The 22,500-nt window shown below is 43.8% G+C and overlaps 1 protein-coding gene across 1 annotated transcript in view; it reads right to left on the bottom strand.

The window, feature by feature from the left end:
- The window catches only part of LOC139386493 (receptor-type tyrosine-protein phosphatase mu-like), a 474,202-nt gene that overhangs the window by 49,235 nt on the left and 402,467 nt on the right, over nt 1-22,500 (bottom strand). The window contains exon 27 of the mRNA XM_071132061.1: nt 11,949-12,046. Coding sequence (XP_070988162.1) covers nt 11,949-12,046 — 98 coding nt within the window. The remainder of the gene's footprint in view (nt 1-11,948; nt 12,047-22,500) is intronic.

Here is a 22,500-nt window from a genome sequence, read left to right as displayed (position 1 = left end):
AGGAGAGGAGAGGGAGAAGAGAGAGGAGAGTGGAGGAGAGGAGGAATGAGGAGGGAAAAGGAGAGGAGAGGAGAGTGGAGGAGAGGAGGAATGAGGAGGGGAAAGGAGAGGGAGAAGAGAGAGGAGAGTGGAAGAGAGGAGGAATGAGGAGGGGAAGGAGAGGAGAGGAGAGGGAGAAGAGAGAGGAGAGTGGAAGAGAGGAGGAATGAGGAGGGGAAAGGAGAGAATAGGGAGAAGAGAGAGGAGAGTGGAAGAGAGGAGGAATGAGGAGGGGAAAGGAAAGAAGAGGGAGAAGAGAGAGGAGAGGGGAGGAGAGGAGAGTAGAAGAGAGGAATGAGAGGAGATGAGAGAGGGATGAGAGTAAGGGAGAGGGGCTGAGTGGAGAGACAGTGGATGGTAACAGTATAATGATCTACCAGAGAGAGTGGATGGTAACAGTATAACGATCTACCAGAGATAGTGGATGTTAACAGTATAATGATCTACCAGAGATAGTGGATGGTAACAGTATAATGATCTACCAGAGATAGTGGATGGTAACAGTATAATGATCTACCAGAGAGAGTGGATGGTAACAGTATAACGATCTACCAGAGAGAGTGGATGGTAACAGTATAACGATCTACCAGAGAGAGTGGATGGTAACAGTATAATGATCTACCAGAGATAGTGGATGGTAAAAGTATAACGATCTACCAGAGATAGTGGTTGGTAACAGTATAATGATCTACCAGAGATAGTGGATGGTAACAGTATAATGATCTACCAGAGATAGTGGATGGTAACAGTATAATGATCTACCAGAGATAGTGGATGGTAACAGTATAATGATCTACCAGAGATAGTGGATGGTAACAGTATAATGATCTACCAGAGATAGTGGATGGTAACAGTATAATGATCTACCAGAGATAGTGGATGGTAACAGTATAATGATCTACCAGAGATAGTGGATGGTAACAGTATAATGATCTACCAGAGATAGTGGATGGTAACAGTATAATGATCTACCAGAGATAGTGAATGGTAACAGTATAATGATCTACCAGAGATAGTGGATGGTAACAGTATAATGATCTACCAGAGATAGTGGATGGTAACAGTATAATGATCTACCAGAGATAGTGAATGGTAACAGTATAATGATCTACCAGAGATAGTGGATGGTAACAGTATAATGATCTACCAGAGATAGTGGATGGTAACAGTATAATTATCTACCAGAGATAGTGGATGGTAACAGTATAATGATCTACCAGAGAGAGTGGATGGTAACAGTATAATGATCTACCAGAGATAGTGGATGGTAACAGTATAACGATCTACCAGAGATAGTGGTTGGTAACAGTATAATGATCTACCAGAGATAGTGGATGGTAACAGTATAATGATCTACCAGAGATAGTGGATGGTAACAGTATAATGATCTACCAGAGATAGTGGATGGTAACAGTATAACGATCTACCAGAGATAGTGGATGGTAACAGTATAATGATCTACCAGAGATAGTGGATGGTAACAGTATAATGATCTACCAGAGATAGTGGATGGTAACAGTATAATGATCTACCAGAGAGTGTGGTTGGTAACAGTATAATGATCTACCAGAGATAGTGGATGGTAACAGTATAATAATCTACCAGAGATAGTGGATGGTAACAGTATAATGATCTACCAGAGATAGTGGATGGTAACAGTATAATGATCTACCAGAGATAGTGGATGGTAACAGTATAATGATCTACCAGAGATAGTGGATGGTAACAGTATAATGATCTACCAGAGATAGTGGATGGTAACAGTATAATGATCTACCAGAGATAGTGGATGGTAACAGTATAATGATCTACCAGAGATAGTGGATGGTAACAGTATAATGATCTACCAGAGATAGTGAATGGTAACAGTATAATGATCTACCAGAGATAGTGGATGGTAACAGTATAATGATCTACCAGAGATAGTGGATGGTAACAGTATAATGATCTACCAGAGATAGTGAATGGTAACAGTATAATGATCTACCAGAGATAGTGGATGAGATAGTGGATGGTAACAGTATAATGATCTACCAGAGATAGTGGATGGTAACAGTATAATTATCTACCAGAGATAGTGGATGGTAACAGTATAATGATCTACCAGAGATAGTGGATGGTAACAGTATAATGATCTACCAGAGATAGTGGATGGTAACAGTATAATGATCTACCAGAGATAGTGAATGGTAACAGTATAATGATCTACCAGAGATAGTGGTTGGTAACAGTATAATGATCTACCAGAGATAGTGGATGGTAACAGTATAATGATCTACCAGAGATAGTGAATGGTAACAGTATAACGATCTACCAGAGATAGTGGATGGTAACAGTATAATGATCTACCAGAGATAGTGGATGGTAACAGTATAATGATCTATCAGAGATAGTGGATGGTAACAGTATAACGATCTACCAGAGATAGTGGTTGGTAACAGTATAATGATCTACCAGAGATAGTGGATGGTAACAGTATAATGATCTACCAGAGATAGTGGATGGTAACAGTATAATGATCTACCAGAGATAGTGGATGGTAACAGTATAATGATCTACCAGAGATAGTGGATGGTAACAGTATAATGATCTACCAGAGATAGTGGATGGTAACAGTATAATGATCTACCAGAGATTGTGGATGGTAACAGTATAATGATCTACCAGAGATAGTGGATGGTAACAGTATAATGTTCTACCAGAGATAGTGGATGGTAACAGTATAATGATCTACCAGAGATAGTGGATGGTAACAGTATAATGATCTACCAGAGATAGTGGATGGTAACAGTATAATGATCTACCAGAGATAGTGGATGGTAACAATATAACGATCTACCAGAGATTGTCGATGGTAACAGTATAACGATCTACCAGAGATAGTGGATGGTAACAGTATAATGATCTACCAGAGATAGTGGATGGTAACAGTATAATGATCTACCAGAGATAGTGGATGGTAACAGTATAATGATCTACCAGAGATAGTGGATGGTAACAGTATAATGATCTACCAGAGATAGTGGATGGTAACAATATAACGATCTACCAGAGATAGTGGATGGTAACAGTATAATGATCTACCAGAGATAGTGGATGGTAACAGTATAATGATCTACCAGAGATAGTGGATGGTAACAATATAACGATCTACCAGAGATTGTCGATGGTAACAGTATAACGATCTACCAGAGATAGTGGATGGTAACAGTATAACGATCTACCAGAGATAGTGGATGGTAACAGTATAACGATCTACCAGAGATAGTGGATGGTAACAGTATAATGATCTACCAGAGACAGAGGATGGTAACAGTATAACGATCTACCAGAGATAGTGGATGGTAACAGTATAATGATCTACCAGAGATAGTGGATGGTAACAGTATAATGATCTACCAGAGATAGTGGATGGTAACAGTATAACGATCTACCAGAGATAGTGGATGGTAACAGTATAATGATCTACCAGAGATAGTGGATGGTAACAGTATAATGATCTACCAGAGATAGTGGATGGTAACAGTATAATGATCTACCAGAGATAGTGGATGGTAACAGTATAATGATCTACCAGAGATAGTGGATGGTAACAGTATAATGATCTACCAGAGATAGTGGATGGTAACAGTATAACGATCTACCAGAGATAGTGGATGGTAACAGTATAATGATCTACCAGAGATAGTGGATGGTAACAGTATAATGATCTACCAGAGATAGTGGATGGTAACAGTATAACGATCTACCAGAGATAGTGGATGGTAACAGTATAATGATCTACCAGAGATAGTGGATGGTAACAGTATAATGATCTACCAGAGATAGTGGATGGTAACAGTATAATGATCTACCAGAGAGTGTGGATGGTAACAGTATAATGATCTACCAGAGATAGTGGATGGTAACAGTATAATGATCTACCAGAGATAGTGGATGGTAACAGTATAACGATCTACCAGAGATAGTGGATGGTAACAGTATAATGATCTACCAGAGATAGTGGATGGTAACAGTATAATGATCTACCAGAGATAGTGGATGGTAACAGTATAATGATCTACCAGAGATAGTGAATGGTAACAGTATAATGATCTACCAGAGATAGTGGATGGTAACAGTATAATGATCTACCAGAGATAGTGGATGGTAACAGTATAATGATCTACCAGAGATAGTGGATGGTAACAGTATAATGATCTACCAGAGATAGTGGATGGTAACAGTATAATGATCTACCAGAGATAGTGGATGGTAACAGTATAATGATCTACCAGAGATAGTGGTTGGTAACAGTATAATGATCTACCAGAGATAGTGGATGGTAACAGTATAACGATCTACCAGAGATAGTGGATGGTAACAGTATAATGATCTACCAGAGATAGTGGATGGTAACAGTATAACGATCTACCAGAGATAGTGGATGGTAACAGTATAATGATCTACCAGAGATAGTGGATGGTAACAGTATAATGATCTACCAGAGATAGTGGATGGTAACAGTATAACGATCTACCAGAGATAGTGGATGGTAACAGTATAATGATCTACCAGAGATAGTGGATGGTAACAGTATAATGATCTACCAGAGATAGTGGATGGTAACAGTATAACGATCTACCAGAGATAGTGGATGGTAACAGTATAATGATCTACCAGAGATAGTGGATGGTAACAGTATAATGATCTACCAGAGATAGTGGATGGTAACAGTATAACGATCTACCAGAGATAGTGAAAGCACTAAAGTAAGAATTTCTATTGGACACGTTAAGGTAGGTCCCTCCCAGTTTCATTCTGTTTGTTTCCATTCTGAAATGTTTTGAAACGGGACATCAGTAATAAAGCACTTTGATGAGGGGGTGGAGACCAAACAATATGAACTCATCATGAGGGGCAGTTAGTCACGGCCTACCCACATCCATACTACGTATTTCAATTGTAAATACAAAATAGAACAAATCTGCCATGTGGTGTATAGAAAATCTTGCATTTTTAAAGCAAGCTTGCTTCAATTCTAGACATTTTGCCATGGGGCGAAGGGCAGATTTTGTAACTAATTTAATGCGATTCTACTCATTCAGCCGTGGGGAGGAGAACAAAATAAGATGTCTTACAGCTAATTTCCTGTAATTATACACATTTTTAGAAAAAGAAGAGGAGAGAAATGTGAGACTGACCAACAAAATCGAATCTACCATGATTACTTCGTTTAGATAGTAATTAAAACATGTTAGGGCTAATTGACGGACTACCGGTGACGCACAACTACATTTAGAAATGTCACTATTTAGAAATGTCACTATTCTACCTAGCAACAGCAACAACACTCTGTCTGTCTGTCCTGGTCCTGTCTGTTCTGTCAGTCCTGTCTGTTCTGTTGGTTCTGTCTGTCCTGTTCTGTTCTGTCTGTTCTGGTCCTGTCTGTTCTGTCAGTCCTGTCTGTTCTGTTGGTTCTGTCTGTCCTGTTCTGTTCTGTCTGTTCTGGTCCTGTCTGTTCTGTTGGTTCTGTCTGTCCTGTTCTGTTCTGTCTGCTCCGTTGGTCCTGTCTGTCCTGGTCCTGTCTGTTCTGTTCTGTTCCTGTCTGTTCTGGTCCTGTCTGCTCCGTTGTTCCTGTCTGTTCTGGTCCTGTCTGCTCCGTTGTTCCTGTCTGTTCTGGTCCTGTCTGCTCCGTTGGTCCTGTCTGTTCTGGTCCTGTCTGTTCTGTGCTGTCTGTCCTGGTCCTGTCTGTTCTGTTCTGTCTGTTCTGTTTGTTCTGTCTGTTCTGTTCCTGTCTGTTCTGGTCCTGTCTGCTCCGTTGGTCCTGTCTGTTCTGGTCCTGTCTGCTCCGTTGGTCCTGTCTGTTCTGTGCTGTCTGTTCTGGTCCTGTCTGTTCTGGTCCTGTCTGTTCTGTCGGTCCTGTCTGTTCTGTTGCTTCTGTCTGTCCTGTTCTGTTCTGTCCTGTCTGTTCTGTCTGTTCTGGTCCTGTCTGTTCTGGTCCTGTCTGTTCTGTTGGTCCTGTCTGTTCCTGTCCTGTCTGCTCCGTTGGTCCTGTCTGTTCTGGTCCTGTCTGTTCTGGTCCTGTCTGTTCTGTTGGTTCTGTCTGTCCTGTTCTGTTCTGTCTGTTCTGGTCCTGTCTGTTCTGGTCCTGTCTGTTCTGTTTGTTCTGTCTGTCCTGTTCTGGTCCTGTCTGTTCTGTTGGTCCTGTCTGTTCTGTTCTGTTTGTTCTGTTGGTCCTGTCTGTCCTGTTCTGTTTGTTCTGTTGATCCTGTCTGTTCTGTCGGTTCTGTCTGTTCGGTTGGTCCTGCCTGTAATATCTGTCCTGTTCTGTTCTGTCTGTTCTGTCGGTCCTGTCTGTCCTGTTTTGTTCTGTCTGTTCTGTCTGTCAGTTCTGTTCTGTCTGTTCTGTTGGTCCTGTCTGTCAGTTCTGTTCTGTTGGTCCTGTCTGTTCTGTCTGTCCTGTTCTGTTCTGTCTGTTCTGTCTGTCCTGTTCTGGTCCTGTCTGTTCTGTTGGTCCTGTCTGTTCTGTTCTGTTTGTTCTGTTGATCCTGTCTGTTCTGTCGGTCCTGTCTGTTCTGTCGGTCCTGTCTTTTCTGTCTGTCAGTTCTGTTCTGTCTGTTCTGTTGGTCTTGTCTGTTCTGTCTGTTCTGTTGGTCCTGTCTGTCAGTTCTGTTCTGTTGGTCCTGTCTGTTCTGTCTGTCCTGTTCTGTTCTGTCTGTTCTGTTGGTCCTGTCTGTCAGTTCTGTTCTGTCTGTTCTGTTGGTCCTGTCTGTTCTTTCTGTTCTGTCTGTCCTGCCTGTTCTGTCTGTCCTGTTCTGTTCTGTCTGTTCTGTTGGTCCTGTCTGTCCTGTTCTGTTCTGTCTGTTCTGTTCTGTTCTGTTCTGTCTGTTCTGTTCTGTCGGTCCTGTCTGTCCTGTTCCGTTCTGTCTGTTGGTCCTGTCTGTCAGTTCTGTTCTGTCTGTCCTGCCTGTTCTGTCTGTCCTGTTCTGTTCTGTCTGTTCTGTTGGTCCTGTCTGTTCTGGTCTGTCTGTTCTGCCTGCCTGCCTGTCTGTCTGTCTGTCTGTCTGTTAATTCTGTTCCTCTGGTATGTCTGTTATGTTGGTCCTGTTTGTTCTGTCTGTTCTCTTTTGTCTGTTTTGTCAGTCCTGTCTGTCTGTTCTGTTTGTTCTGCCTGTCTGTCTGTTCTGTTCTGCTTGTCTGTCTGTTCTGTTCTGTCTGTTCTGTCTGTCTGCCTGTTCGTCTGTCTGTCTGTCTGTCTACCTGATTGTTAATCTGTCTGCCTGCCTGTTCATCTGTCTGTCTGCCTGTTCATCTGTCTGTCTGCCCGTCCATCTGCCTGTCTATCTGTCTGCCTGTTCATCTGTCTGCCTGCCTGTTCATCTGTCTGCCTGCCTGTTCGTCTGTCTGTCTGCCTGCCTGTTCGTCTTTCTGTCTGTCTGTCTGTCTGCCTGTTCATCTGTCTGCCTGTTCATCTGTCTGCCTGCCTGTTCATCTGTCTGTCTGTCTGTCTGTCTGTCTGTCTGTCTGTCTGTCTGTCTGTTCATCTGTCTGCCTGATGGTGTGGTGTCTGTGTAGTATCTGCAATCTCCTGCTACAGATGCAGTCTACAGTAACCACAGTCAGTCATTCAGTCAGTCAGTCAGTGAATCAGTCAGTTAGTCAGTCGGTTGGTCGCCTCAACGCCTCCAATATAACGAACGCCATCAATCAGTTTCCTCTCACTTCACAATTATCTGATCGAGGGATGGGGTGAGGGGGGTTGGGGGGGAAGAGATGGCGTCTGGCAGAGATAGGGACACATGGCTCACTAAGTCCGAAAGCAACTTACCAGACGGCATTACGGTACACATTACGGTGGCTTGCGAAAGTATTCCCTCCCTTGGCATTATTTTTTTTTGTGCCTTACAATCTGGAATTAAAATAAGATTTGGGGGGGTTTTGTCTCATTTCAATTTACACAACATGCCTACCACTTTGAAGTGGCAAAATGTTTTTTTTATTGTGAAACAAACAAGAACTAAGACAAAAAAAACAGTAAACTTGAGCGTGCATAACTATTCACCCCCCCAAAGTCAATACTTTGTAGAACCACCTTTTTCAGCAATTACAACTGCAAGTTTCTTGGGGTATGTCTCTATAAAATTGGCACATCTAGCCAGTGGGATTTTTGTCCATTCTTCAAGGCAAAACTGCTCCAGCTCCTTCAAGTTGGATGGGTTCCAAAAATCAGAAATCTTTAAGTCATACCATAGATTCTCAATTGGATTGAGGTCTGGGCTTTGACTAGGCCATTCCAAGACATTTAAATGTTTCCCCTTAAACCATTCGAGTGTTGCTTCAGCAGTTTGCTTAGGGTCATTGTCCTGCTGGAAGGTGAACCTCCTACCCAGTGAAAAACATCCCCACAGCACGATGCTGCCACCACCATGCTTCACTGTGGGGATGGTGTTTTTGGGGTGATGAGAGGTGTTGGGTTTGTGCATTTTCTTTGATGGACAAAAAGCTACATTTTAGTCTCATCTGACCAAAGAACCTTCTTCCATATGTTTGGAGAGTCTCCCACATGCATTTTGACGAACACCAAACGTGTTTGCTTATATTTTTTTTAAGCAATGGCTTTTTTCTGGACACTCTTCCGTAAAGCCCAGCTCTGTGGAGTGTATGGCTTAAAGTGGTCCTATGGACAGATCCTCCAATTTCCGCTGTGGAGATTTGCAGCTCCTTCAAGGGTTATCTTTGGTCTCTTTGAATAGTTTTGCGAGGCCTGTAGGTCCTGTACACATAGGCCGAGTCTCAAATAGCACAAATCACTAGCGAATGGAACAGGGGGTGTAGAGAACAGGGTGTAAAGGAACAGGGTGTGTAGAGAACAGGGTGTAAAGGAACAGGGTGTAGAGAACAGGGTGTAAAGGAACAGGGTGTAAAGGAACAGGGTGCGTAGAGAACAGGGTGTAAAGGAACAGGGTGTGTAGAGAACAGGGTGTAAAGGAACAGGGTGTAGAGAACAGGGTGTAAAGGAACAGGGTGTAAAGGAACAGGGTGCGTAGAGAACAGGGTGTAAAGGAACAGGGTGTGTAGAGAACAGGGTGTAAAGGAACAGGGTGTAGAGAACAGGGTGTAAAGGAACAGGGTGTAAAGGAACAGGGTGCATAGAGAACAGGGTGTAAAGGAACAGGGTGAGTAGAGAACAGGGTGTAAAGGAGCAGGGTGTAAAGGAACAGGGTGTAAAGGAACAGGGTGTAAAGGAACAGGGTGTGTAGAGAACAGGGTGTAAAGGAACAGGGTGTAAAGGAACAGGGTGTAAAGGAACAGGGTGTAAAGGAACAGGGTGTGTGGAGAACAGGGTGTAAAGGAACAGGGTGTGTAGAGAACAGGGTGTAAAGGAACAGGGTGTAGAGAACAGGGTGTAAAGGAACAGGGTGTAAAGGAACAGGGTGTAAAGGAACAGGGTGTGTAGAGAACAGAGTGTAAAGGAACAGGGTGTGAAGGGACAGGGTGTGTAGAGAACAGGGTGTAAAGGAACAGGGTGTAAAGGAACAGGGTGTGTAGAGAACAGGGTGTAAAGGAACAGGGTGTAAAGGAACAGGGTGTAAAGGAACAGGGTGTGTAGAGAACAGGGTGTAAAGGAACAGGTTGTAAAGGAACAGGGTGTAAAGGAACAGGGTGTAAAGGAACAGGGTGCGTAGAGAACAGGGTGTAAAGGAACAGGGTGTGTAGAGAACAGGGTGTGTAGAGAACAGGGTGTAAAGGAACAGGGTGTAAAGGAACAGGGTGTAAAGGAACAGGGTGTGTAGAGAACAGGGTGTAAAGGAACAGGGTGTGTAGAGAACAGGGTGTGTAGAGAACAGGGTGTAAAGGAACAGGGTGTAAAGGAACAGGGTGTGTAGAGAACAGGGTGTAAAGGAACAGGGTGTGTAGAGAACAGGGTGTAAAGGAACAGGGTGTAAAGGAACAGGGTGTAAAGGAACAGGGTGTGTAGAGAACAGGGTGTAAAGGAACAGGGTGTAAAGGAACAGGGTGTAAAGGAACAGGGTGTAAAGGAACAGGGTGTGTAGAGAACAGGGTGTAAAGGAACAGGGTGCGTAGAGAACAGGGTGTAAAGGAACAGGGTGTGTAGAGAACAGGGTGTAAAGGAACAGGGTGTAAAGGAACAGGGTGTAAAGGAACAGGGTGTGTAGAGAACAGGGTGTAAAGGAACAGGGTGTGTAGAGAACAGGGTGTAAAGAAACAGGGTGTAAAGGAACAGGGTGTAAAGGAACAGGGTGAAAAAGGAACAGGGTGTGTAGAGAACAGGGTGTAAAGGAACAGGGTGTGTAGAGAACAGGGTGTAAAGGAACAGGGTGTAAAGGAACAGGGTGTAAAGGAACAGGGTGTGTAGAGAACAGGGTGTAAAGGAACAGGGTGTGTAGAGAACAGGGTGTAAAGGAACAGGGTGTGTAGAGAACAGGGTGTAAAGGAACAGGGTGTAAAGGAACAGGGTGTAAAGGAACAGGGTGTAAAGGAACAGGGTGTAAAGGAGCAGGGTGCGTAGAGAACAGGGTGTAAAGGAACAGGGTGTAAAGGAACAGGGTGTGTAGAGAACAGGGTGTGAAGGAACAGGGTGTAAAGGAACAGGGTGTGTAGAGAACAGGGTGTGCAGAGAACAGGGTGTGTAGAGAACAGGGTGTGTAGAGAACAGGGTGTAAAGGAACAGGGTGTGTAGAGAACAGGGTGTAAAGGAACAGGGTGTAAAGGAACAGGGTGTAAAGGAACAGGGTGTAAAGGAACAGGGTGTAAAGGAGCAGCGTGTATAGGAACAGGGTGCGTAGAGAACAGGGTGTCAAGGAACAGGGTGTAAAGGAACAGGGTGAGTAGAGAACAGGGTGTAAAGGAACAGGGTGTAAAGGAACAGGGTGTAAAGGAACAGGGTGTAAAGGAACAGGGTGTGTAGAGAACAGGGTGTAAAGGAACAGGGTGTAAAGGAACAGGGTGTAAAGGAACCGGGTGTGTAGAGAACAGGGTGTAAAGGAACAGGGTGTAAAGGAACAGGGTGTAAAGGAACAGGGTGTAATGGAACAGGCAGCGTAGAGAACAGGGTGTAAAGGAACAGGGAGCGTCGAGAACAGGGTGTCAAGGAACAGGGTGTAAAGGAACAGGGTGTAAAGGAACAGGGTGTAAATGAACATGGTGTGTAGAGAACAGGGTGTAAAGGAACAGGGTGTAAAGGAACAGGGTGTAAAGGAACAGGGTGTGTAGAGAACAGGCTGTGTAGAGAACAGGGTGTAAAGGAACAGGTTGTAAAGGAACAGGGTGTAAAGGAACAGGGTGTGTAGAGAACAGGGTGTAAAGGAACAGGGTGTAAAGGAACAGGGTGTGTAGAGAACAGGGTGTAAAGGAACAGGGAGCGTAGAGAACAGGGTGTAAAGGAACAGGGAGCGTAGAGAACAGGGTGTAAAGGAACAGGGAGCGTAGAGAACAGGGTGTAAAGGAACAGGGTGTAAAGGAACAGGGAGCGTAGAGAACAGGGTGTAAAGGAACAGGGTGTAGAGGACGGCCTAACGGGGAACAGTGGGTTAACTGCCTTGTTCAGGGGCAGAACAACAGATTTTTATCTTGTCAGCTCGGGGATTCAATCCAGCAAACTTTTCGGTTACTGACCCAAACCTCTAACCACTAGGCTACCTGCCAACCTGCCACTCTGACCACTAGGCTACCTGCCGACCCTAATAATAAGTGTGGTCCGGGCTAGAAGGTGACATTTCGTAGCAGGTTAGGAGAGAACGTACGCAGCAGGTTAGGAGAGAACGTACGTAGCAGGTTAGGAGAGAACGTACGCAGCAGGTTAGGAGAATTAACGTAGCTTTTTTTTAAACAGTTAATTTGACCAAAGCTGTATCTAGCCACGACCAATACGTGCCCTACGTAGGGAATGACATCACAATACTCACCCTGCCCACTTCAACCAGGTTGGTGACCATGACGATAGCAGCAGTGTTCTCCTGCCACACCATCCCCCAGAAGTCAAACACCGTCTCCTGCATGGGACCTGGTAAGGGGGGGGGGGGGGGGGGGGTAGATAAAGAGGACTTTTATTTCACTGTATCTGTAGCAGATTATCCCCCTGAACAGGAGCAGCTCTCAGGGTCTCATATTCGTCACTGAACCACCTGGCTCGTTCCTGGGGCCATTGGACCGTTTTTTCTACTCTAAAACATATTGAGATGCTCGACATTAGTAACCACCTTTCCATCTCCTACTAACAACAGTCATATGTCTTCCTTTTAATCAGACGTACTTCACCCCACCGCTGAAACTCTTTGAGTTGAGTTGAGTGAATATTTTATTTGGACAGGGACAGGGGCACATTAATCAACGTTTCAGTAAAAGTGCTGGTTTTAGCCAGCCGGCTAATTTTCAACAGGTTATAGGCCTGTATATATGTGTCTCAACCAATCACCAGGCAGCCATCCAACCTATCCCAGATTTAAAACTTGACTGAGCAATAATTACAAATAGATAGGAATTCAATTATGAATCTAGTTAATTCAAATTAATATTGTTTTTTAATCAACTCGCCAACTGGAAGAAATGTACTTTTGACAAATTAATTAGAGGAAGCAAATCCCTACGTATGCTCGACAGAGTTACTATGTATTACCTGGAGGACACACACACACACACACACACACACACACACACACACACACACACACACACACACACAGCAGTAGCAGCTGGGTGATGATAGTTTAATGAGCAGTAGTGCTTAGTCCTCTGTGTGCTTGTGTATGTGTGTGTGTGTGTGTGTGTGTGTGTGTGTGTGTGTGTGTGCTTGTGTGTGTGTGTGTGTGTGTGTGTGTGTGTGTGTGTGTGTGTGTGTGTCTGTGTGTGTGTGTGCTTGTGTGTGTGTGTGTGTGCTTGTGTGTGTGTGTGTGTGTGTGTGTGTGTGTGTGTGTGTGTGTGTGTGTGTGTGTGTGTATGTGTGCTTGTGTGTGTGCTTGGTACAACTATGTTCAAACTCATCCTCCCTCTCCTCCTCTCCCCTGTTTCCTCTCTAGACTCACCATGTTGTCAGTCTGTACTTCCATACTTCGAGGGTGGAAGACAATCGCTCCTAAATTAGCTCAAGTCTCTCTCTTTCTCCACCCCCCTCCCCCCCTCTCTCTCTCTCCACCCTTTCTCCCCTCTCTCTCTCTCCCCCTCTCTCACTCTCTCTCTCTCTCTCTCCCCCTCTCTCACTCTCTCTCTCCACCCCCCTCTCTGTCTCTCTCCACCCCCCTCTCTTTCTCTCTCCACCCCCCTCACCCTCTGTCTCCCTCCCTTTCTCTGTCTCCCTCCCTCTATCTTTTTAACTCCCAATCTCCCCAATCTGTTTCCCTCCCACTCCCGTCCCAGCGGGATCATTCCAACTACTCAAAAGTTTCGGAGCATTACTCCGAGCTAAGCGGGACATCTGGTGTGTAGGTTTTCTCTGTGTGTGTGTGTGTGTGTGTGTGTGTGTGTGTGTGTGTGTGTTTGTAGGTTTCTGACTAACACAATAGCACCCGGTACTATATGGTAAATTATCCAATGGGGGCCTATTGCCAAGCGAGAAGCAGATAGAGACGGAGAGATGGAGCCAAGTTTGATAGATAAAGTGTCTAGTGTAGCTAGAACTGCAGGGTGGGTATAACACCTAGACACACACACACACTTACATACACTTGACTTATGAATATAAATCCCAGATCTTAATTTTACCACAGTATTGAGGCTAGGTTTATCCTATTTAAAATACATCTGACATTTATCAGACACTTTTATGGCCGTGTATATTTTTACACATGGGTGGTCCCGGGCATCAACCCCACTATCCTGGTGATAATCAGCTAACAACTGGGTAATCATCAGCTAGCTAACTTCCTGTCAGCTAGCTCTCTTGATGTAATCATTAGCTAGCTAACTTCCTATCAGCTAGCTCTCTTGATGTAATCGTTAACTAGCTAACTTCCTATCAGCTAGCTCTCTTGATGTAATCGTTAACTTGCTAACTTCCTATCAGCTAGCTCTCTTGTAATCATTAATTAACTAGCTAACTTCCTATCAGCTAGCTCTCTTGATGTAATCATTAATTAACTTGCTAACTTCCTATCAGCTAGCTCTCTTGTAATCATTAATTAACTAGCTAACTTCCTATCAGCTAGCTCTCTTGATGTAATCATTAATTAACTTGCTAACTTCCTGTCAGCTAGCTCTCTTGATGTAATCATTAGCTAGCTAACTACATATCAGCTAGCTCTCTTAAAGTAATCATTAATTAAATAGCTAACTTCCTATCAGCTAGCTCTCTTGATGTAATCATTAATTAACTAGCTAACTTCCTATCAGCTAGCTCTCTTGATGTAATCGTTAACTAGCTAACTTCCTATCAGCTAGCTCTCTTGATGTAATCATTAATTAACTAGCTAACTTCCTATCAGCTAGCTCTCTTGATGTAATCATTAACTAGCTAACTTCCTATCAGCTAGCTCTCTTGATGTAATCATTAATTAACTAGCGAACTTCCTATCAGCTAGCTCTCTTAATGTAATCATTAATTAACTTGCTAACTTCCTATCAGCTAGCTCTCTTGATGTAATCATTAGCTAGCTAACTACCTATCAGCTAGCTCTCTTAAAGTAATCATTAATTAAATAGCTAACTTCCTATCAGCTAGCTCTCTTGATGTAATCATTAATTAACTAGCTAACTTCCTATCAGCTAGCTCTCTTAATGTAATCATTAATTAAATAGCTAACTTCCTATCAGCTAGCTCTCTTAAAGTAATCATTAATTAACTAGCTAACTTCCTATCAGCTAGCTCTCTTGATGTAATCATTGTAAATAAATAACACAGTCTCCAAATGCATTTTGTAGATAACAGCCAGAGAAGAGGGTGACATTGCAGCTCCAGCTGTCAGTAAATGGACAGTGTAGACTAGTGGTAGACTAGTGGACAGGGCAGGTCATATTGAGGGAGGACATTAGGAAGAGATTCTACAGTTCCAGTCCCTAGAGGGGAAAACTTTGAAGAGCAAGAGATAATAGCAAAATATTATTCAGTGCTGTCTAATTTTAGAATAATGAAGCCTGTTTTCTTTGTGATGTTTTCTGTCCTCGGATACTGTATGGAAAGCTTTAAAAGCCCATTTGTAGATGAAAAGAGAGGTCCCAATGAATGTCACAAGAGACTAACAGTTTATCCTATATCCCATGGGTTATATGTGTAGGCCTACCTATGTTAGGGTTATGTTGTATACAAATGTTGTATACAAAAATACAGTTAAACATCACACACAATGTATAAACCTATTACAATTGGAGCTGACCAACCCTGCTGGAGGTCTGCTGGGTGCAGGGTCCTGTTTTCAGCCCAGTAATAACACACCGGATTCAACTCATCAAATCTAATGAGTTGATAATCAAGTGTGCTATTACTGGGCTGGAATAGAAGTCTGTTCCTCCAGTAGATCTATTACTGGGCTGGAATAGAAGTCTGCTCCTCCAGTAGATCTATTACTGGGCTGGAATAGAAGTCTGCTCCTCCAGTAGATCTATTACTGGGCTGGAATAGAAGTCTGTTCCTCCAGTAGATCTATTACTGGGCTGGAATAGAAGTCTGCTCCTCCAGTAGATCTATTACTGGGCTGGAATAGAAGTCTGCTCCTCCAGTAGATCTATTACTGGGCTGGAATAGAAGTCTGTTCCTCCAGTAGATCTATTACTGGGCTGGAATAGAAGTCTGCTCCTCCAGTAGATCTATTACTGGGCTGGAATAGAAGTCTGCTCCTCCAGTAGATCTATTACTGGGCTGGAATAGAAGTCTGCTCCTCCAGTAGATCTATTACTGGGCTGGAATAGAAGTCTGTTCCTCCAGTAGATCTATTACTGGGCTGGAATAGAAGTCTGCTCCTCCAGTAGATCTATTGCTGGGCTGGAATAGAAGTCTGTTCCCCCAGTAGATCTATTACTGGGCTGGAATAGAAGTCTGCTCCTCCAGTAGATCTATTACTGGGCTGGAATAGAAGTCTGTTCCTCCAGTAGATCTATTGTTGGGCTGGAATAGAAGTCTGTTCCCCCAGTAGATCTATTACTGGGCTGGAATAGAAGTCTGCTCCTCCAGTAGATCTATTACTGGGCTGGAATAGAAGTCTGTTCCTCCAGTAGATCTATTACTGGGCTGGAATAGAAGTCTGCTCCTCCAGTAGATCTATTGCTGGGCTGGAATAGAAGTCTGTTCCTCCAGTAGATCTATTACTGGGCTGGAATAGAAGTCTGTTCCTCCAGTAGATCTATTACTGGGCTGGAATAGAAGTCTGTTCCTCCAGTAGATCTATTGCTGGGCTGGAATAGAAGTCTGTTCCTCCAGTAGATCTATTGCTGGGCTGGAATATAAGTCTGCTCCTCCAGTAGATCTATTGCTGGGCTGGAATAGAAGTCTGCTCCTCCAGTAGATCTATTGCTGGACTGGAATAGAAGTCTGTTCCTCCAGTAGATATATTACTGAGCTGGAATAGAAGTCTGCTCCTCCAGTAGATCAGGGATCAACGTTGGCCACCACGTTGTCTTGATGATAATGTCTTGTAATAAATAGAGAGGTGTCCTGATGATAATGTCTTGTAGTAAACAGAGAGGTGTCCTGATGATAATGTCTTGTAGTAAACAAAGAGGTGTCCTGATGATAATGTCTTGTAATAAACCTGATGAGGGTGTGACCTGCATCATGATGACTAAATCTCTAGTGATGAGACTCTGATCGAACGACAGATGTTCACCTGACATCACCTTCACACACCCACCCACCCACACCCACCCACCCACACACCCACACACCCCCACACACACACACACACACACACATACACACACACACACACACACACACACACTCGTAAACACACTCGAACACAGTCCTCTAATGCATTGCTGTTTACCACATCTAGAGAAGAGGACAGCGTTACCTCACGTGCCGTCTCGGCTGAAGAGACATTTAGATATATACACTGCTCAAAAAAATAAAGGGAACACTAAAATAACACATCCTAGATCTGAATGAATGAAATATTCTTATTAAATATTTTTTTCTTTACATAGTTGAATGTGTTGACAACAAAATCACACAAAAATTATTAATGGAAATCAAATTTATCAACCCATGGAGGTCTGGATTTGGAGTCACACTCAAAATCAAAGTGGAAAACCACACTACAGGCTGATCCAACTTTGATGTAATGTCAAAATTAGGCTCAGTAGTGTGTGTGGCCTCCACATGCCTGTAGGACCTCCCTACAACGCCTGGGCATGCTCCTGATGAGGTGGCGGATGGTCTCCTGAGGGATCTCCTCCCAGACCTGGACTAAAGCATCCGCCAACTACTGGACAGTCGGTGGTGCAACGTGGCGTTGGTGGATGGAGCGAGACATGATGTCCCAGATGTGCTCAATTGGATTCAGGTCTGGGGAACGGGCGGGCCAGTCCAGAGCATCAATGCCTTCCTCTTGCAGGAACTGCTGACACACTACAGCCACATGAGGTCTAGCATTGTTTTGCATTAGGAGGAACCCAGGGCCAACCGCACCAGCATATGGTCTCACAAGGGGTCTGAGGATCTCATCTCGGTACCTAATGGCAGTCAGGCTACCTCTGGCGAGCACATGGAGGGCTGTGCGGCCCCCCAAAGAAATGCCACCACACACCATACTGACCTACCGCCAAACCGGTCATGCTGGAGGATGTTGCAGGCAGCAGAACGTTCTCCACGGCGTCTCCAGACTGTCACGTCTGTCACATGTGCTCAGTGTGAACCTGAATTTGCCAATCTTGGTGTTCTCTGGCAAATGTCAAACGTCCTGAACGGTGTTGGGCTGTAAGCACAACCCCCACCTGTGGACGTCGGGCCCTCATACCACCCTCATGGAGTCTGTTTCTGACCTTTTGAGCAGACACATGCACATTTGTGGCCTGCTGGAGGTCATTTTGCAGGGCTCTGGCAGTGCTCCTCCTGATCCTCCTTGCACAAAGGCGGAGGTAGCGGTCCTGCTGCTGGGTTGTTGCCCTCCTACGGCCTCCTCCACGTCTCCTGATGTACTGGCCTGTCTCCTGGTAGCGCCTCCATGCTCTGGACACTACGCTGACAGACACAGCAAACCTTCTTGCCACAGCTCGCATTGATGTGCCATCCTGGATGAGCTGCACTACCTGAGCCACTTGTGTGGGTTGTAGACTCCGTCTCATGCTACCACTAGAGTGAAAGCACCGCCACCATTCAAAAGTGACCAAAAAAATCAGCCAGGAAGCATGGGAACTGAGAAGTGGTCTGTGGTCCCCACCTGCAGAACCACTCCTTTATTTGGGTTGTCTTGCTAATTGCCTATAATTTCCACCTGTTGTCTATTCCATTTGCACAACAGCATGTGAAATTTATTGTCAATCAGTGTTGCTTCCTAAGTGGACAGTTTGATTTCACAGAAGTGTGATTGACTCGGAGTTACATTGTGATGTTTATGTGTTCCCTTTATTTTTATGAGCAGTGTATATATATATATATATAATACATAAGAAGCCATGTTCTTACATGCTTATATAAAGTTATACTGTTGGTTTACCGTAGGTTACCCACGATGCTTAGGAAAAAGTAATGTTGAAAAGATATATCTACAGCGTGTCATTTTATCTCATCCTGTACTGGGGTTGTACTCGTCCTTTCTGTGTCAGCCCCCTGAGCCAGTCTGCAAGTGTCACTCGCTCATTAAACCACAATCTAAAAGTGTTCCTTGTTTCCATCTGGCAGAGTGAAGCCCAGGTGTACTTCTCAGGTGTACTTCTCAGGTGTACAACCGTGTGCAGTGTCACTGAGTAGAGGAGACAGTCTCTGTCTGGGGCTGTTTATTCTCTCTCTCTCTCTCTCTCTCTCTCTCTCTCTCTCTCTCTCTCTCTCTCTCTCTCCCTCCCTCCCTCCCTCCCTCCCTCCCTCCCTCCCTGTCTTTTAAATTCTCTCCCACCTTCCTTTCTCTCTCTCTCTCCCTCTTTTCCTCCTGTCAGTGAGTGAGGATGATGATGAATTATAAAGGACCTGCTCTACCAGATGTCTTCACACTGATTCACACTTCCTGCTCTAGCCAGACAAAGGGAGAATTCACTTCTAGCCAGACAAAGGGAGAATTCACTTCTAGCCAGACAAAGGGAGAATTCACTTCTAGCCAGACAAAGGGAGAATTCACTTCTAGCCAGACAAAGGGAGAATTCACTTCTAGCCATACAAAGGGAGAATTCACTTCTAGCTAGACGAGGGGAGAATTCACTTCTAGCTAGACGAGGGGAGAATTCACTTCTAGCTAGATGAGGGGAGAAGTCACTTCTAGCTAGACGAGGGGAGAATTCACTTCTAGCTAGACGAGGGGAGAATTCACTTCTAGCCAGACGAGGGAGAAAAGTCCCTTCTAGCCAGACGACGGAGAGAAGTCACTTCTAGCTAGACGAGGGGAGAATTCACTTCTAGCTAGACGAGGGGAGAAGTCACTTCTAGCTAGACGAGGGGAGAAGTCACTAGTGTGTATATAATGTGTGTATAATTTGTGAATGAAATGTTGAATTAATGAATCATTTAAAAAAAGTCCCTTATGGGATTAATTGACAAATAAACAAACATTACAATAATTCACTGTGGTAATTAAATTATAATTTTTGTTCTGGTGTTCTCTGCATTGCACATCGCATAAAGAGTGAAACAATGTAAGGTAAAAATCAATACATTATAGTTAATAAGGTTATCCAAACAATAATTATATCCCTAGAGCAGTAAAAGAATATACATACATCTTTAAAAATATGTTTATTTATTTATCCTTTATTTAACTAGGCAAGTCAGTTAAGAACAAATTATTATTTACAATGACGGCCTAGGAACAGTGAGTTAACTGCCTTGTTCAGGGGCAGAACGACAGATTTTTACCTTGTCAACTCGGGGATTCGATCTGTTTCAATACTCAGAGGCAATATCCCTGATCTGACCTGTTTCAATACGCAGAGACAATATCCCTGATCTGACCTGTTTCAATACTCAGAGATAATATCCCTGATCTGACCTGTTTCAATACGCAGAGGCAATATCCCTGATCTGACCTGTTTCAATACTCAGAGATAATATCCCTGATCTGACCTGTTTCAATACTCAGAGACAATATCCCTGATCTGACCTGTTTCAATACTCAGAGACAATATCCCTGATCTTACCTGTTTCAATACTCAGAGACAATATCCCTGATCTGACCTGTTTCAATACGCAGAGGCAATATCCCTGATCTGACCTGTTTCAATACTCAAAGATAATATCCCTGATCTGACCTGTTTCAATACTCAGAGACAATATCCCTGATCTGACCTGTTTCAATACTCAGAGACAATATCCCTGATCTGACCTGTTTCAATACTCAGAGACAATATCCCTGATCTCACCTGTTTCAATACACAGAGGCAATATCCCTGATCTGACCTGTTTCAATACTCAGAGACAATATCCCTGATCTGACCTGTTTCAATACGCAGAGACAATATCCCTGATCTGATAATGTTATAGAAGAGAGTACCAGAACAGTAGTCTGTTATAGAAGAGAGGACCAGAACAGTAGTCTGTTATAGAAGAGAGGACCAGAACAGTAGTCTGTTATAGAAGAGAGTACCAGAACAGTAGTCTGTTATAGAAGAGAGGACCAGAACAGTAGTCTGTTATAGAAGAGAGGACCAGAACAGTAGTCTAATGTTATAGAAGAGAGGACCAGAACAGTAGTCTGTTATAGAAGAGTTATAGAAGAGAGGACCAGAACAGTAGTCTAATGTTATAGAAGAGAGTACCAGAACAGTAGTCTGTTATAGAAGAGTTATAGAAGAGAGGACCAGAACAGTAGTCTAATGTATGTAAAGGTGTTGTCTTTATCAACATCATAACAGCTGGCAATATTTCAACCACATAAAATATACTTCCAAGCTGAACTGAAATCTTATCAGAAACATGTTGGGTCGGTTTCACAGCCTTCTATGTCCTTACAACCAGTCAAACTGATTTTTCTCCCCGGTCCCCTAAACCTCTTTGGTCTGTGAAAGAAGCAGTGACGACAGAGAAAACGTTACCGATATCAACTAGATGGAAACATCCATTCTATCATGTATGACATTATTCTGGAGAGCAGGGGTTTCTTCAGTCTTCTGGGGCAACATGTAATGACAGTAGAGAAGCTGTATGTATCTAATTAGAGACAAGATGACTAACACAGGTGGATTGTATTTATCATCATTAGTCATTTAGGTCAACATTGGATCATTCAGAGATCCTCACTGAACTTCTGGAGAGAGTTTGCTGCACTGAAAGTAAAGGGGCTGAATAATTTTGCACGCCTAATTTTTCAGTTTTTGATTTGTTAAAAAAGTTTGAAATATCCAATAAATGTCGTTCCACTTCATGATTGTGTCCCACTTGTTGTTGATTCTTCACAAAAAAATACAGTTTTATATCTTTATGTTTGAAGCCTGAAATGTGGCAAAAGGTCGCAAAGTTCAAGGGGGCCGAATACTTTCGCAAGGCACTGTAATGACAGTAGAGAAGCTGTATGTATCTAATTAGAGACAAGATGACTAACAAATAGTGAACCAAAATGTTGCATATTATAAGCAGAAACAAAGCTGATCTGGATCAGGCAGAAAACTCCTGCACTCCATGTCAACAAATCATTCAGCCTCCTCTGACTGATGTTTACAGCACATTTTCTATATTAGAGGTTCGGGCCTCAGATTTGTACTTTATCACATATAGTCGGGCGGTTGGACAAACAGCTGACCCACGCACCTTTAGTGTGTGAGACAGGGAGAGAAGGGGAAGAGAGAGAGAGGTAGGGAAAGAGAGAGAGGGAGGGGGTAGGGAAAGAGAGAGGGAGGGGGTAGGGAAAGAGAGAGAGAGAGGTAGGGAAAGAGAGAGAAAGGTAGGGAAAGAGAGAGAGGGAGGGGTAGGGAAGAAGAGAGGGAGGGGGTAGGGAAAGAGAGAGAGAGGTAGGGAAAGAGAGAGAGGGAGGGGGTAGGGAAAGAGAGAGGGAGGGGGTAGGGAAAGAGAGAGAAAGGTAGGGAAAGAGAGAGAGAGGGAGGGAAAGAGAGAGAGAGAGGGGGTAGGGATAGAGAAAGAGAGAGCGAGAGAGAGAGAGGGGGGGGTAGGGAAAGAGAGAGAGGGGGGTAGGGAAAGAGAGAGAGGGTGGTAGGGAAAGAGAGAGAGAGGTAGGGAAAGAGAGAGAGAGAGGTAGAGAAAGAGAGAGAGAGGTAGGGAAAGAGAGAGAGAGAGGTAGGGGAAGAGAGAGAGAGGTAGGGAAAGAGAGAGAGGGAGGGGTAGGGAAGAAGAGAGGGAGGGGGTAGGGAAAGAGAGAGAGAGGTAGGGAAAGAGAGAGAGAGGTAGGGAAAGAGAGAGAGAGAGAGGTAGGGAAAGAGAGAGGGAGGGGGTAGGGA

This window comes from Oncorhynchus clarkii, chromosome 28 (genome assembly GCF_045791955.1).
Source record: "Oncorhynchus clarkii lewisi isolate Uvic-CL-2024 chromosome 28, UVic_Ocla_1.0, whole genome shotgun sequence".
NCBI lineage: Eukaryota > Metazoa > Chordata > Actinopteri > Salmoniformes > Salmonidae > Oncorhynchus > Oncorhynchus clarkii.
This window is presented reverse-complemented; position numbering and strand designations above follow the sequence as displayed.